General features: G+C 47.7%; 1 protein-coding gene across 2 annotated transcripts in view; it reads right to left on the reverse strand.

Moving 5' to 3' along the window:
* MAP2K6 (mitogen-activated protein kinase kinase 6) overlaps positions 1-17095 on the reverse strand; it is a 115801-nt gene that overhangs the window by 30815 nt on the left and 67891 nt on the right. For both annotated transcript variants that reach the window (XM_068264365.1, XM_068264364.1), the window contains 3 exons: positions 7669-7782; positions 5384-5503; positions 2838-2954 (listed from right to left, as the gene is read on the reverse strand). In XM_068264365.1, coding sequence (XP_068120466.1) covers positions 2838-2954; positions 5384-5503; positions 7669-7782 — 351 coding nt within the window. The remainder of the gene's footprint in view (positions 1-2837; positions 2955-5383; positions 5504-7668; positions 7783-17095) is intronic.

The raw sequence follows: 17095 nt of genomic DNA on the forward strand, positions 1-17095 counted from the left end.
ATATGGAGGCTGTCATGTTTATTTCCTTTTAGACCTTACCAGTTGCCTGGCAGTCCTGCTGATCCTTTGCCTCTAATACTTTTAGCCATAGCCCCTGAACAAGCATGCAGCAGATCAGGTGTTTCAGTGGTTCAGACTTATAATCTGATCTGACAAGACTAGCTGCATGCTTGTTTCTGGTTTTAATCAGATACTACTGCAGAGAAATAGACCAGCAGGGCTGCCAGGCAACTGGTATTGATTAAAAGGAAATAAACATGACAGCCTCCATATACCTCTCTCTTCAGTTCCCCTTTAATTAGATTAACAAGGGTCAGGAATCTATTTTGCTGGCTGCGCTCTCTGCCCCCCTTTATTCTCTCAGAGAATTGAAGTGAGAGGGATATGCAGGCTTTCATATTTATTAATACCAGTTGCCTGGCAGTTCTGCTGATCTGTTTGGCTGCAGTAGTGGCAGAATCACACACCTGAAGCAAGCATGCTGCTAATATGGGCAGACATTAATTACAGCAGCTGATGTTCATACTTGTTCTCGGTCTGTGGCTGAAAAGAATTAAAGACACAGGATAACAATGACAGCCAGGAGACTGGCATAGTGTATAAAGGTCAAAGGGCAGCTTTCACATCCCTCTCAAAATTCAGCAGATTTAGGATGTGTGAACGTTCACAAAAGAGTTGGCAAAAACAGTAGTCTGTCTCCCTCTGGTGGCCACATTGCTGGTCATGCAGGGCTTCTCAAGGAACAATGCTAGCCAATCATCAGCTGTCACAACAGCATCCTACGATCAGTCCTCAATTATCCTATATTAAACTGTCACCTGATCATATAACCCCATTAGCAAGTCCTGGCCTGATCATGTGACCCCCATTAGCAACAAGTCCTGGCCTGATTATGTGACCCCATTAGCAAGTCCTGGCCTGATCATGTGACCCCATTAGCAGGTCCTGGCCTGATCATGTGACCCCATTAGCAGGTCCTGGCCTGATCATGTGACCCCATTAGCAGGTCCTGGCCTGATCATGTGACCACATTAGCAAATCCTGGCCTGATTATGTGACCCCATTAGCAAGTCCTGGCCTGATCATGTGACCCCATTAGCAAGTCCTGGCCTGATCATGTGACCCCATTAGCAGGTCCTGGCCTGATCATGTGACCCCATTAGCAGGTCCTGGCCTGATCATGTGACCACATTAGCAAGTCCTGGCCTGATCATGTGAACCCATTAGCAAGTCCAGGCCTGATCATGTGACCCCATTAGCAAGTCCTGGCCTGATCATGTGACCCCATTAGCAAGTCCTGGCCTGATCATGTGACCCCATTAGCAAGTCCTGGCCTGATCATGTGACCCCATTAGCAAGTCCTGGCCTGATCATGTGACCCCATTAGCAAGTCCTGGCCTGATCATGTGAACCCATTAGCAAGTCCTGGCCTGATCATGCGACCCCATTAGCAAGTCCTGGCCTGATCATGCGACCCCATTAGCAAGTCCTGGCCTGATCATGTGAACCCATTAGCAAGTCCTGGCCTGATCATGTGACCTCATTAGCAAGTCCTGGCCTGATCATGTGAACCCATTAGCAAGTCCTGGCCTGATCATGTGAACCCATTAGCAAGTCCTGGCCTGATCATGTGACCTCATTAGCAAGTCCTGGCCTGATCATGTGAACCCATTAGCAAGTCCTGGCCTGACCATGCGACCCCATTAGCAAGTCCTGGCCTGATCATGTGAACCCATTAGCAAGTCCTGGCCTGATCATGTGACCCCATTAGCAAGTCCTGGCCTGATCATGTGAACCCATTAGCAAGTCCTGGCCTGATCATGTGACCCCATTAGCAAGTCCTGGCCTGATCATGTGACCACATTAGCAAGTCCTGGCCTGATCATGTGAACCCATTAGCAAGTCCTGGCCTGATCATGTGACCCCATTAGCAAGTCCTGGCCTGATCATGTGACCCCATTAGCAGGTCCTGGCCTGATCATGTGATCCCATTAGCAGGTCCTGGCCTGATCATGTGACCACATTAGCAAGTCCTGGCCTGATCATGTGACCCCATTAGCAAGTCCTGGCCTGATCATGTGACCACATTAGCAAGTCCTGGCCTGATCATGTGAACCCATTAGTAAGTCCTGGCCTGACCATGCGACCCCATTAGCAAGTCCTGGCCTGATCATGTGAACCCATTAGCAAGTCCTGGCCTGATCATGTGACCCCATTAGCAAGTCCTGGCCTGATCATGTGAACCCATTAGCAAGTCCTGGCCTGATCATGTGAACCCATTAGCAAGTCCTGGCCTGATCATGTGAACCCATTAGCAAGTCCTGGCCTGACCATGCGACCCCATTAGCAAGTCCTGGCCTGATCATGTGACCACATTAGCAAGTCCTGGCCTGATCATGTGAACCCATTAGCAAGTCCTGGCCTGACCATGCGACCCCATTAGCAAGTCCTGGCCTGATCATGTGAATCCATTAGCAAGTCCTGGCCTGATCATGTGACCCCATTAGCAAGTCCTGGCCTGATCATGTGAACCCATTAGCAAGTCCTGGCCTGATCATGTGACCCCATTAGCAAGTCCTGGCCTGATCATGTGACCACATTAGCAAGTCCTGGCCTGATCATGTGAACCCATTAGCAAGTCCTGGCCTGATCATGTGAACCCATTAGCAAGTCCTGGCCTGATCATGTGACCCCATTAGCAAGTCCTGGCCTGATCATGTGACCCCATTAGCAGGTCCTGGCCTGATCATGTGACCGGAGGGACATCAGTCAGCTGACCACACAGAAACGGTTATTGGATGATAAGCACGCGGCGCCCCACACATTCTGGCACTTACAGAAACGGCTATTTTGCCCAATATATCTTCGGGGATTGTTAGGCCTTTGTCTATGACGTGCTTGTAGAATTTGTCCAGTGATGTGTCCATGAGCTCCATACAGATCCAGACGTCACCCTGCAAGACAGAGACATAGAAGAGGAAGCTGCAGGGGTGGAGTGTACAGCAGGAAACACAGAGGGAGGTTTACTATCACTACAGTCAGTAGAGGGAGGCCATACGGGGCGCCCCATTCATACATGCTGCCACTGGCACTATCTGCTTGGGGGGTGTCTGTCTGTAATTCCAGTGAAGAGATTCCTCTCATTGCCCTGCTCAGTGATGACAGCCACAAGCAAGCGAGGGGTAATCACCAAACTGGAACGTAGAAAGTAATAAAAAACCAGAAAGGGTTCTAACTAAAAAGTTCTTCGCAAGTGTTTCATTCTTGAAGAGGCCCTGTAGTGGCATATAGTAGAATGCAGTACATTATTCAGGATCCTCACTTTTACAGAAATTATTCTGGTGTCAGTAGAAGAAACACTTCCTATATCTATATATTGCTGCATATTGGTATGTAGCTCCGCCCTCCCAGTGATGTCATAGCCTAGGCTATGGTGTTATGCAGCCATCTCCCCCAGAGCACTGTGGGAGATCAGGTAATGTTCCTGCTCATTACACAGAGGAAAAAAAATTCCACAGGGATTCACATTGCCTGCAGTAAAGATGCTGGCATCTCTGATAAATTTAAAAATGTAAATCAGGGAGAGAAAAGACTTTATATGGGGAAACTCAATCTATATTTCAGTCATAAAGTTGCATTTAGTAAAGTTCCACTTCTGGTCAATTTAGCCCATTCCCCAACTATGTATCAGCTGAGCCCGCCTCTTTCACAGCCAAACCCCACCTCCTCCAAAGTCGAGTCCAGCCTCCTTCTCCAAATAAACACTGCCTATCATTAATTAAAGCGGAATATAACCCTGCATTTCAATTTTGCTCTAAAACATTATTTACAGCATATTATATGCAACCAGCATTTTTCTTTTACTAGACCAGCATTGGAAGGGTTACACACAGAGCTTTAAAGTTCCGTGGAGAGAAATGCTCCCCGAAGCCGAAGTTTAGATAGATACATTTAAAGGAATACTGGGGGGGTCGGGGGGAAATGAGTTGAACTTACCCGGTGCTTCTAATGGTCCCCCGCAGACATCCTGTGCCCGCGTAGCCACTCCCCAATGCTCCGGCCCCGCCTCCGATTGTCCACAATCCCTCTGATGTCACCAGGAGCATACTGCGCAGGCCCAGTTCGGTCTGCACCTGCGCAGTACTCTCTTGGTGACGTCAGTGGGAGCGAGGACACGGTAAAGCAGGTGCAGTGGTTTTCAGACTTTAAAGTCTGAAATTCCAGAAGTGAACCGGAGGCAGGGCCAAGCCATCGGTGAGTGGCTGCGCAGGCACAGAATGTCTGCGGGGGACCATTAGAAGCCCCGGGTAAGTTCAACTCAGTTTCCCCCGACCCCCCTACAGTATTCCTTTAAGTAAACAGAATGTAACAAGTGTGGAATGTGACTCACTCTCTCTGACTGTGCAGGAGCTGAAGGACAGCCAAAGAGTGTGTAACATTCCTCACTTGTTACATTCTGTTTACTTAAATGTATCTATCTAAACTTCGGCTGTGTGGAGCAGTTCTTTCCACGGAACTTTAAAGCTCTGTGTGTAACCCTTCCAATGCTGGTCTAGTAAAAAAAAAAATGCTGGTTGCATATAATATGCTGTAAATAATGTTTTAGAGCAAAGTTGAAATGCAGGGTTATATTCCGCTTTAAGGGGACACTCGAAACTGTGTCAAATCTTTTGTCTGTGCACCATGTCTGTGCTCTTAGCCATAACATACAAATATGTAAGGACAGTTACTAAAATGATTTATAGACTGTGTTTCACTTTGCTGGGAAGATTACCAATGACATATGAAAGCTTATAACTGCCACTGTCCAAGCTCCACAGATTGGTCTTTAAAGAACACGAATTTCAGTTGATAAGACTATGTAAGCACAGCACAGAGTTCTTTTCCTGCAGTATTCAGTGACTGGGGCAGCTGAAGAAGAGGAGGCAGAATTTTCCTTATCAAAAAGATTGGAATGAATTTGAAGATATATTCTATCCATGTAATAATAGTTTGTAACAATGCTGAGCTGGGGGGACTTGTGATAATTACACAGATGACATTACTGTGGAACAAATAGGATAACTACGGATGATAAAGAGTATTTTATTGTACGTTTTTCCAGGCTGTAGTTCCCTTTTAAGGAAGCAGAGAAGAGTCAGATTCTGTGTTATGTTTACAGACTTTTGTCCAGAATGAGCAAACTACCTCCCATGGCAGCCAGTCTTGTACAAATTACCTTCCATGGCGGCAGTAGAAACAGGAGATCAGTGGAACCCCTAAAATGAGGACACAGCTATACAATCAGAAGGGCTCTCCCAGTCCCCCAATATATCCAAAATGTAAAGCCAGATTCCAGAACATACTTGGACTTTTTGGGAAAGCAGGAGTGGGCGAGCCATACCTCTCTGAATAAAGCTCCGTAGAACGTAACAGTGAAGTGACAATCGACCGTCCGCATGGAGATGTCCAGGTCCATCAGCAGTCTCTTCTGCTCTTGGCTGTTCACGGTGGCCCTGATACGCTGTGGAGAGAAGAGGAACGTCAGCTCTGCCGAAATACCAGCGAGAGGCTTTTTATGCCGTGTGCCCAAACACTGCAGGGCGGTCTGCTAGAGACCCTTTAAAAAAATGACTAGCCTTAAAGTGTACCTGAAATGGGACCTCTGCAATAAAATATACATACCTGGGGCTTCCTCCAGCCCCCTTCCACCTGACCGCTGCCACAGAGTCTTCTTCTCCCTCTCAGCTTGCCCGCAACTGGCCCTGGAAAATCCATCACTCGGGGCCCGATGGCACATGCGCAATCCGGCCAGAAGCGCTCCCCTGTCTCGCTCCTGTCGCCGGAAGCGTTTTGCGCCTGTGCAGTAGTACCGTGCAGGCGCAGAACGCTCCAGGCAACGTGGTTGCGATGGGAGTGTGTGCGTTGCCAGGCCAACCATTTTCAGTTGGCCCCGAACCAGAAAACTTTCCAGGGCCAATTCGGGCCAAACGGAGAGGGAGAGGTGGACGCTGTGGCAGTGATCAGGCCTGAGGGGGCTGGAGGAAGCCTCAGGTATGTATATATTATTGCTAATTCACCATCTCAGGTTCCCTTTAAAGAGGAACCAAAAGAGCACATAATAGAAAGTAATAAATTGTTCAGGATTCCCATTTCTATTCCAATTATTTTGTTTTCAGCATCAGAGACTTCCTGTATCAATATATTGCTATAGTTTGGTATGTAACCCCACCTTCCCCTCAATGTTTAGCCTAGGCTAGGATGTCACGCAGCCTTCTGCCCCAGAGCACTCTGGGAGATCACGTGATGTCCCTACTCACTTCACAGAGGGTGAAAACCATTCCACAGTGATGCATATGACAGCAGTAAAGATGACACCATCTGGTGTAAATTTCAGAATATAAATCAGGGAAAGGAAAGATTTTACAATGGGCAGACACTGACTAAATAGTTAATAATTCTTATGTTTAACTATAGTTCTAATAGTTATAACTATTTAGTGATAACTGCACATGTGAAGAAAAACTATATCTGTTTAACCACTTCATCACCAAGGGGTTTATCCCCTTATGGACCAACGCAATTTTCACCATTCTGTGCTCCTCCCTTTCATTCGCCAATAACTTTATCACTACTTATCGCATTGAAATAAAAAAAAAATTCAACACAAATTGGGCTTTATTTGGGTGGTACTATTCACTAACAATTATTTTAAATGCATTTTAATCGAAAAAAAAATATCCATTATTTCAAAGTTTTCAGATGACAGTTTTTAAATAAAATATGCGACTGTAAATAAAACCCACGCATTTTATTTGCCCTGGTTATTACAACATTTAAATGTTGTCCCTAGTACAAAATATGTCGACAATATTTTATTTGGAAATTTTTTTATAATTACAATCCCTTATTTGCAAAAAATAAAATAAAATAAATAAAAAATAATATACCCTCATGGCATACACATTTAAAAAGTCCCCAACATAATAAATGCATGCTGTCCCTTTGGCTTTTTTTGTAACAAGTTTTTATTATAGTAAATGTGGGGACAGAAAGGGGTTTATAGGGTTTTTATTTATATACGTTGGATTTTTTTTGTTTTGTGGACAAAAAAAATAATATTGAAGGGCACGAATATATTTGTCCACTAGATGGCACTGTTAGGTATAGAAAGTTGAATCACAGCTTTCTATACTGTAACAAAAAGTTAAGGTTTTGTTTTTTTTGGAATTCATTTTTTTTGGAGGGGGGCCTCCCAAAGGCAGCAGTATTTGACCAAATTGTTTGAATACTGCTACGGGGGAGCCAGCGCTGCAATGAGGACCAGGGGAGGAGCAGGGAGGCTCTATAGGACCGAGAGCCTCCCCTTAGAGAAGTATGTGGCATTTTTTTTTTTTTTAAACAGGTTCCCAATGACTAATGCATTTTGTCTGCTGTTCGTTACAGCAGAGATTCTTTATGAGTTCGGCACTTGGATTGGTGAATGGAAGAATACTCCCAATCTCTCCTGTAACTGTCGGTCACGGGGGTGAGCACAGGTGTGTGCGCACCACGCATCTAAAGCCAGAGACAATAATCTACGCCCCTAAGACAGGAAGCGTACTCCCGCGGGACGTATATATACTGCCACGGGAGTAGTCTTCCTGTCTGATCATGAGAGTTCTGCCATCATTGCTCAGAGCCACCTACCTTCACGGCCATGATCTGCTCGCTGGGCACGTGGCGCATTTTCTCCACCACCCCGTAGGCCCCTCGGCCGAGCTCCTCTATCGGTAATAGGTCATCTGCTTTCACCTCGAAGTTCTGAGGACAAAAACAAGAATTACTACACCAAACCAACATCATATCCGGCCTCTCCGTATCAGCAAAAAGCCACCCTGTATATATAAACGCCACAAAAACATTCATGTGACCTCACTACTCACCGCAAACCTGCATTACAGGTGATTCTACCTCTGCTAACATATTGGGTTATCCAAAAGGCATAAAGGTGCCCACTATTAATACAATCTTGATTGTACAATTTTACAAAATCTATATAGTAGACGGTAAACACTTTGAAAGGAAAAGTCCATCGGTAACATGCCAGACCTTCCTAGATCTGCGAATTGCATTCCGTGCAACCCACAGATCAGAAACGGCCAATAAGATGCTCAGAATTCTAGATTCCATGAAAATTTCATACAAATTGTATGCAACTTGAAACAAAGCACCACAGCTGCAGCCACTAGGATGCGCTCTATAGGCAGTAGCAGTGTTAGGGAGATTTGCCCAAGGTCTCCTACTGAATAGGTGCTGGCTTAATGAACAGGCAGAGCCGAGATTCGAACCCAGGTCTCCTGTGTCAGAGGCAGAGCCCTTATCCATTACACAATCCAACCGCCGCTATGATATATGATTATTAATTCCTGTGATAAAACGAGGGCAGCCATGTTCTGTTTGGCTGCCCTCGTAGTGGCTGGATAGTGTAATGGTTAATGGCTCTGCCTCTGACACAGGAGACCTGAGTTCGTATCTCGGCTCTGCCCGTTTAGTAAGCCAGCAGTAGGAGGTCCTAGTGGCTGCAGCTCTGGCGCTTTGAGTCCGCCAGGAGAAAAGCGCGATATAAATGTTCTGTGTTTGTTTTGTTTGTTTGTCACATTGTCACAGGCTGAGGGCTGGAGATGCTATCAGCTTGCCTGTGTGTAAATTCAGTCCCCTCTCCTCCTCCCTCCTCCCCTCTGCCTCTGAAATCAATGGCTAGTAACCTCCTCCTCCTGTCCAGACTGAGCTCCCATAAGCCCTTGCTACAGTGCCAAGGCACAAAAGGCGCTGTGGGCAAGGCTTGTTTAGTTTTTAGGTAATTAGAGTATTAAAACAAAAAAGTATTTGGCTTGAGGAATGTCCTATAAGCTATATGAAAGGAACACAATTACGCAATGAGTAAAACTTTATCTCGGATCCAGTTTAACCACTTCACGACCGCCCCCAGCCGATGGGCGGCGGCAAAGTCCGGGCCCAAACGACCGCAATACGCCCATCGGCGGGGGCGGCTGCGGGAGTGGTTATGCGGCGATCGCGTCATTCGTGACGCGATCAGCCGCCGGGGACTGGCTCCGCCCACCGCTCGTAGTAACCCGCCGGCCGTTCGGAAGCGCCGGCGGGTTACTAGCACCCGGATCGCCGCACTTACATTGTATAATAGGCTTTGTAATGTATACAAAGCCTATTATACTGGCTGCCTCCTGCCCTGGTGGTCCCAGTGTCCGAGGGACCACCAGGGCAGGCTGCAGCCACCCTAGTCTGCACCCAAGCACACTGATTTCCCTCCCCCTGCCCCCTGATCGCCCACAGCACCCCTCAGACCCCCCCCTGCCCACCCCCCAGACCACTGTTTGCACCCAGTCACCCCCCTAATCACCCATCAATCACTCCCTGTCACTATCTGTCAACGCTATTTTTTTTTTTATCCCCCCCCCCTGCCCACTGCCCCCTCCTGATCACCCCCCCACCCCTCAGATTCTCCCCAGACCCCCCCCCCAGACCCCTCCCCCCGTGTACTGTATGCATCTATCCCCCCTGATCACCTGTCAATCACCTGTCAATCACCCGTCAATCACCAGTCAATCACCAGTCAATCACCCCCTGTCTCTGCTACCCATCAATCAGCCCCTAACCTGCCCCTTGCGGGCAATCTGATCACCCACCCACACCAATAGATCGCCCGCAGATCCGACATCAGATCACCTCCCAAATCCATTGTTTACATCTATTCTCTCCTCTAAACACCCACTAATTACCCATCAATCACCTATCAATCACCCCCTATCACCACCTGTCACTGTTACCCATCAGATTAGACCCTAATCTACCCCTTGCGGGCACCCAATCACCCGCCCACACGCTCAGATTGTCCTCAGACCCCCCTTTATCAATTCGCCAGTGCAATATTTACATCTGTTATTCCCTGTAATAACCCACTGATCACCTGTCAATCACCTATCAATCACCCCCTGTCACTGCCACCCATCAATCACCCCCTGTCACTGCCACCCATCAATCAGCCCCTAACCTGCCCCTTGCGGGCAATCTGATCACCCACCCACACCAATAGATCGCCCGCAGATCCGACATCAGATCACCTCCCAAATCCATGGTTTACATCTATTCTCTCCTCTAAACACCCACTAATTACCCATCAATCACCTATCAATCACCACCTGTCACTGTTACCCATCAGATTAGACCCTAATCTACCCCTTGCGGGCACCCAATCACCCGCCCACACGCTCAGATTGCCCTCAGACCCCCCTTTATCAATTCGCCAGTGCAATATTTACATCTGTTATTCCCTGTAATAACCCACTGATCACCTGTCAATCACCTGTTATTCCCTGTAATAACCCACTGATCACCTGTCAATCACCTATCAATCACCCCCTGTCACTGCCACCCATCAATCACCCCCTGTCACTGCCACCCATCAATCAGCCCCTAACCTGCCCCTTGCGGGCAATCTGATCACCCACCCACACCAATAGATCGCCCGCAGATCCGACATCAGATCACCTCCCAAATCCATTGTTTACATCTATTCTCTCCTCTAAACACCCACTAATTACCCATCAATCACCTATCAATTACCCCCTATCACCACCTGTCACTGTTACCCATCAGATTAGACCCTAATCTACCCCTTGCGGGCACCCAATCACCCGCCCACACGCTCAGATTGCCCTCAGACCCCCCTTTATCAATTCGCCAGTGCAATATTTACATCTGTTATTCCCTGTAATAACCCACTGATCACCTGTCAATCACCTATCAATCACCCCCTGTCACTGCCACCCATCAATCACCCCCTGTCACTGCCACCCATCAATCAGCCCCTAACCTGCCCCTTGCGGGCAATCTGATCACCCACCCACACCAATAGATCGCCCGCAGATCCGACATCAGATCACCTCCCAAGTGCAGTGTTTACATCTCTTCTCTCCTCTAAACACCCACTAATTACCCATCAATCACCCCCTATCACCACCTGTCACGGTTACCCATCAGATTAGACCCTAATCTGCCCCTTGCGGGCACCCAATCACCCGCCCACACCTCAGAACGTCCTCAGACCCCAGCCCTGATCACCTCGCTAGTGCATTGCTTGCATCTATTTCCCCCCTCTAATCACACCTTGAGACACCCATCAATCACCTCCTGTCACCCCCTAGCACACCTACCCATCAGATCAGGCCCTAATTTGCCCCGTGTGGGCTCCTGATCACTCGGCCAAACCCTCAGGTCCCCCTCAGACCCCCTTCCGATCACCTCCCCAGTGCATTGATTGCATCTATTTTCCCCTCTAACCGCCCCCTGAGACACCCATCAATCACCTCCTGTCACCCCCTAGCACTCCTATCCATCAGATCAGGCCCAAAACATCCTGTCATCTAAGAGGCCACCCTGCTTATGACCGGTTCCACAAAATTTGCCCCCTCATAGACCACCTGTCATCAAAATTTGCAGATGCTTATACCCCTGATCAGTCATTTTGAGAAATTTGGTTTCCAGACTACTCACAGTTTTGGGCCCGTAAAATGCCAGGGCAGTATAGGAACCCCACAAGTGACCCCATTTTAGAAAGAAGACACCCCAAGGTATTCTGTTAGGTGTATGATGAGTTCATAGAAGATTTTATTTTTTGTCACAAGTTAGCGGAAATTGATATGTATTGTTTTTTTTTTCACAAAGTGTCATTTTCCGCTAACTTGTGACAAAAAAAAAATCTTCTATGAACTCATCATACACCTAACGGAATACCTTGGGGTGTCTTCTTTCTAAAATGGGGTCACTTGTGGGGTTCCTATACTGCCCTGGCATTTAAGGGGCCCTAAACCGTGAGCAGTAGTCTAGAATCCAAAGGCCTCAAAATGACCTGTGAATAGGACGTTAGGCCCCTTAGCGCACCTAGGTTGCAAAAAAGTGTCACACATGTGGTATCGCCGTACTCAGAAGAAGTAGTATATTGTGTTTTGGGGTGTATTTTCACACATACCCATGCTGGGTGGGAGAAATCTCTCTGTAAAAGGACAATTGTGTGTAAAAAAAAATCAAACAATTGTCATTTACAGAGATATTTCTCCCACCCAGCATGGGTATGTGTAAAAATACACCCCAAAACACATTATACTACTTCTCCTGAGTACGGCGGTACCACATGTGTGGCACTTTTTTGCACCCTAAGTGCGCTAAGAGGCCCAAAGTCCAATGAGTACCTTTAGGATTTCACAGGTCATTTTGCGACATTTGGTTTCAAGACTACTCCTCACGGTTTAGGGCCCCTAAAATGCCAGGGCAGTATAGGAACCCCACAAATGACCCCATTTTAGAAAGAAGACACCCCAAGGTATTCCGTTAGGAGTATGGTGAGTTCATAGAAGATTTTATTTTTTGTCATAAGTTAGCGGAAAATGACACTTTGTGAAAAAAAACAATTAAAATCAATTTCCGCTAACTTGTGACAAAAAAAAAAAAAATCTTCTATGAACTCACCATACTCCTAACGGAATACCTTGGGGTGTCTTCTTTCTAAAATGGGGTAATTTGTGGGATTCCTATACTGTCCTGGCATTTTAGGGGCCCTAAACCGCGAGGAGTAGTCTTGAAACGAAATTTCTCAAAATGACCTGTGAAATCCTAAAGGTACTCATTGAACTTTGGGCCCCTTAGCGCAGTTAGGGTGCAAAAAAGTGCCACACATGTGGTATCGCCGTACTCAGGAGAAGTAGTATAATGTGTTTTGGGGTGTATTTTTCCACATACCCATGCTGAGTGGCAGAAATATCTCTATAAATAGACAATTGTGTGTAAAAAAAAATAAAACAATTGTCATTTATGGAGATATTTCTCCCACCCAGCATGGGTATGTGTAAAAATACACCCCAAAACACATTATACTACTTCTCCTGAGTACGGCAATACCACATGTGTGGCACTTTTTTGCAGCCTAACTGCGCTAAGGGGCCAAAAGTCCAATGAGCATCTTTAGGCTTTACAGGGGTGCTTACAATTAGGCACCCCCCAAAATGCCAGGACAGTGAACACACCCCACAAATGACCCCATTTTGGAAAGTAGACACTTCAAGGTATTCAGAGAGGAGCATAGTGAGTCCGTGGCAGATTTCATTTTTTTTTGTTGCAAGTTAGAAGAAATGGAAACTTTTTTTTTTTCTTTTTTTTGTCAGAAAGTGTCATTTTCCGCTAACTTGTGACAAAAAATAAAATCTTCTATGAACTCACCATGCCTCTCACTGAATACTTTGGGATTGCTTCTTTCCAAAATGGGGTCATTTGGGGGGTATTTGTACTATCCTGGAATTTTAGCCCCTCATGAAACCTGACAGGTGCGCAGAAAAGTCAGAGATGCTTGAAAATGGGAAAATTCACTTTTGGCACCATAGTTTGTAAACGCTATAACTTTTACCCAAACCAATAAATATACACTGAATGGGTTTTTTTTTAATCAAAAACATGTTTGTCCACATTTTTCGCGCTGCATGTATACAGAAATTTTACTTTATTTGAAAAATGTCAGCACAGAAAGTTAAAAAAATCATTTTTTTGCCAAAATTCATGTCTTTTTTGATGAATATAATAAAAAGTAAAACTCACAGGAGCAATCAAATAGCATCAAAAGAAAGCTGTATTAGTGACAAGAAAAGGAGGTAAAATTCATTTAGGTGGTAGGTTGTATGACCGAGCATTAAACCGTGAAAGCTGCAGTGGTCTGAATGGAGAAAAAGGCTCTGGTCCTTAAGGGGCGAAAAGACTGTGGTCCTCAAGTGGTTAAAGGGTTTCTAAAATCTAAATAAAAATCAGTCTACCTTACCTGGAGCTTCTTGCAGTCCCCTAGAGTCATCCTGTGCCCGCGACGCCTGTAGTAGCAATTTTTGCGTACTCCGCACACGCAGAACTCCCCTGGCCGCGGGAGGCGATGAGGAGGCGTGTGGCTGGCTAGCTTTGCGGGGGTCGCCGCTGTTTGCTGGAGGGACAGAAGTCATGAGCACAGGATGACTCCAGGGGGCTGCAAGGAGCTCTGGGTAAGGTAAACTGATTTTTTATTTAAAATTAAGATTTCCTTTAAAGGACACCTGAAGTGAGAGAGATATAGAGGCTGCCATATTTATTTCCTGTTAAACAATACCAGTTGCCTGGCAGCCCTGCTGATCTCTTTGGCTGCAGTAGTGTCTGAATCACACCAGAAACAAGCATGCAGCTAATCCTGTCACACTTCAGTCAGAGCACCTGATCTGCTGCATGCTTGTTCAGGGTCTATGGCTAAACGTATTAGAGGCAGAGGATCAGCAGGGCTGCCAGGCAACTGGTATTGCTTAAAGGACATCAGAGACGGGGGAAAAAAAGTTTTATACATACCTGGGGCTTCCTCCAGCCTCATGTGCACGGATCGCTCCCACGCCGCCGTCCTCTGCCGACCTGCAGCTCCAGTACCGGGTCCCGTAACGTCCTCCAGTCGCGGCCAGTCTATGCAAGAGGAAGTGTGCTGTCTACGTATCTCTCTGGCGGCCACCTGTGGGGGAAGATGGTACTGCGCCTGCGCTGGATCCAAAAGGTAAACATTGCCATTTGCTGTTGTCTCTAGGTCCTAGCGCTGGATCGGGGCTGCACAGGAGGAAGGGGAAGACTCATCAGGATCCAGAGGCTCCTCCCTCCTGAGGTAAGTAACCTCAAGGGCTTTTATTTTCTTACAGGTTCTCTTAAATTCAACAGGTCGTGTGTTCGATTGGCCCAATACCAAAGCAGCTGCATAACTGCCCACCTCACCAGGGCTGCCAAAACATCCATTTACATACAGACGCATCTACGTCATGCAGGTTCTGGGGCTACTTAACAGTGCATAAACTTCATCTAACTAGCCACAAGACCTGTATAATTCATATGTGTCAGTAATTAGGGAAGGGAGGGGTTGGTAACACTGAAGCTCACAACGCTGCGTCTCATTAATATGCGCCACAAATGGCCACTTTTAGGAATTTGTGGAGTCGGGCTTTGGCAATATTTCAGCACTGCTGAGTCAGTGGCTCCGGAACGGTAACACGAGATGGGATTTCAGCAATGACTGCTTGTTCATGAATTGGTTAAATAGGTTTCATTCCTGGTTTATAGCAAAGTACTGACTGATATAAGAGAGGAGATGTGCGCACTCAGCAGTCCCAGCAGCGCCGCCGCGGATAAGAGCGCACCGCACACACCAGCCAGCGAGGCCTGATGTCAGTGCAGGACGCCCTGTCATTACCCACAGCCCCGTCTGGCAGCCAACAGGAACACAATGTTCTGAGCTACCAGGGAACATCACAAGTGACAGGTACACAGAATCCAGCATCACCGCACACTCTGCGCAGGCCTCGCAAACTTTCCACACGGCAACTGCCACTCGCACCCTACCCTGCTGCTCTGCTGACACCAAACTGCCACCTACCCTCTACCCTGCTACTCCGCAGACACCACACAGCCACTTACACCCTACCCTGCTACTCCGCAGACACCAAACAGCCACTTACACCCTACCCTGCTACTCCGCAGACACCAAACTGTCACCTACACCCTACCCTGCTACTCCGCAGACACCAAACTGCCACTTACACCCTACCCTGCTACTCCGCAGACACCAAACTGTCACCTACACCCTACCCTGCTACTCCGCAGACACCAAACTGCCACCTACACCCTACCCTGCTACTCCGCAGACACCAAACAGCCACTTACACCCTACCCTGCTACTCCGCAGACACCAAACTGTCACCTACACCCTACCCTGCTACTCCGCAGACACCAAACTGCCACCTACACCCTACCCTGCTACTCCGCAGACACCAAACTGCCACCTACACCCTACCCTGCTACTCCGCAGACACCAAACTGCCACTTACACCTTACCCTGCTACTCCGCAGACACCAAACTGCCACTTACACCTTACCCTGCTACTCCGCAGACACCAAACTGCCACCTACACCTTACCCTGCTACTCCGCAGACACCAAACTGCCACTTACACTCTACCCTGCTACTCTGCTGACACCAAACTGCCACTCACACCTTACCCTGCTACTCCACAGACACCAAACTGCCACCTACACCCTACCCTGCTACTCCGCAGACACCAAACAGCCACTTACACCCTACCCTGCTACTCTGCTGTCACTAAACTGCCACTTACACTCTACCCTGCTACTCTGCTGACACCAAACTGCCACCTACACCCTACCCTGCTACTCTGCTGACACCAAACTGCCACCTACCCTCTACCCTGCTACTCCGCAGACACCAAACTGCCACCTACACCCTACCCTGCTACTCTGCTGTCACTAAACTGCCACTTACACTCTACCCTGCTACTCTGCTGACACCAAACTGCCACTTACACCTTACCCTGCTACTCCGCAGACACCAAACAGCCACTTACACCTTACCCTGCTACTCTGCTGACACCACACTGCCACTAATACCCTTCCCTGCTACTCTGCAGACACCAAACTGCCACTTACACCTTACCCTGCTACTCCGCAGACACCAAACTGCCACTCACACCCTACCCTGCTACTCTGCTGACACCAAACTGCCACTTACACCCTACCCTGCTACTCCGCAGACACCAAACTGCCACTCACACCCTACCCTGCTACTCCGCAGACACCAAACTGCCACTCACACCCTACCCTGCTACTCTGCTGACACCAAACTGCCACCTACAGCCTACCCTGCTGTCACCAAACTGCCACTTACACCCTACCCTGCTACTCCGCAGACACCAAACTGCCACTCACACCCTACCCTGCTACTCTGCTGACACCAAACTGCCACCTACACCCCACCCTGCCACTCCGCAGACACCAAACAGCCACTTACACCCTACCCTGCTACTCTGCTGACACCAAACTGCCACTTACACCCTACCCTGCTGCTCTGCTGACACCAAACTGCCACCTACACCCCACCCTGCCGACACCAAACTGCCACTTACCCCCTACCCTGCTACGCTGCTGACACAAAACTGCCACCTACACTCTACCCTGCTGCTCTGCTGACACCAAACTGCCACCTACACCCCACCCTGCCACTCTGCTGA

The sequence above is a fragment of the Hyperolius riggenbachi genome, chromosome 12, assembly GCF_040937935.1.
Source record: "Hyperolius riggenbachi isolate aHypRig1 chromosome 12, aHypRig1.pri, whole genome shotgun sequence".
Taxonomy (NCBI): Eukaryota; Metazoa; Chordata; class Amphibia; order Anura; family Hyperoliidae; genus Hyperolius; species Hyperolius riggenbachi.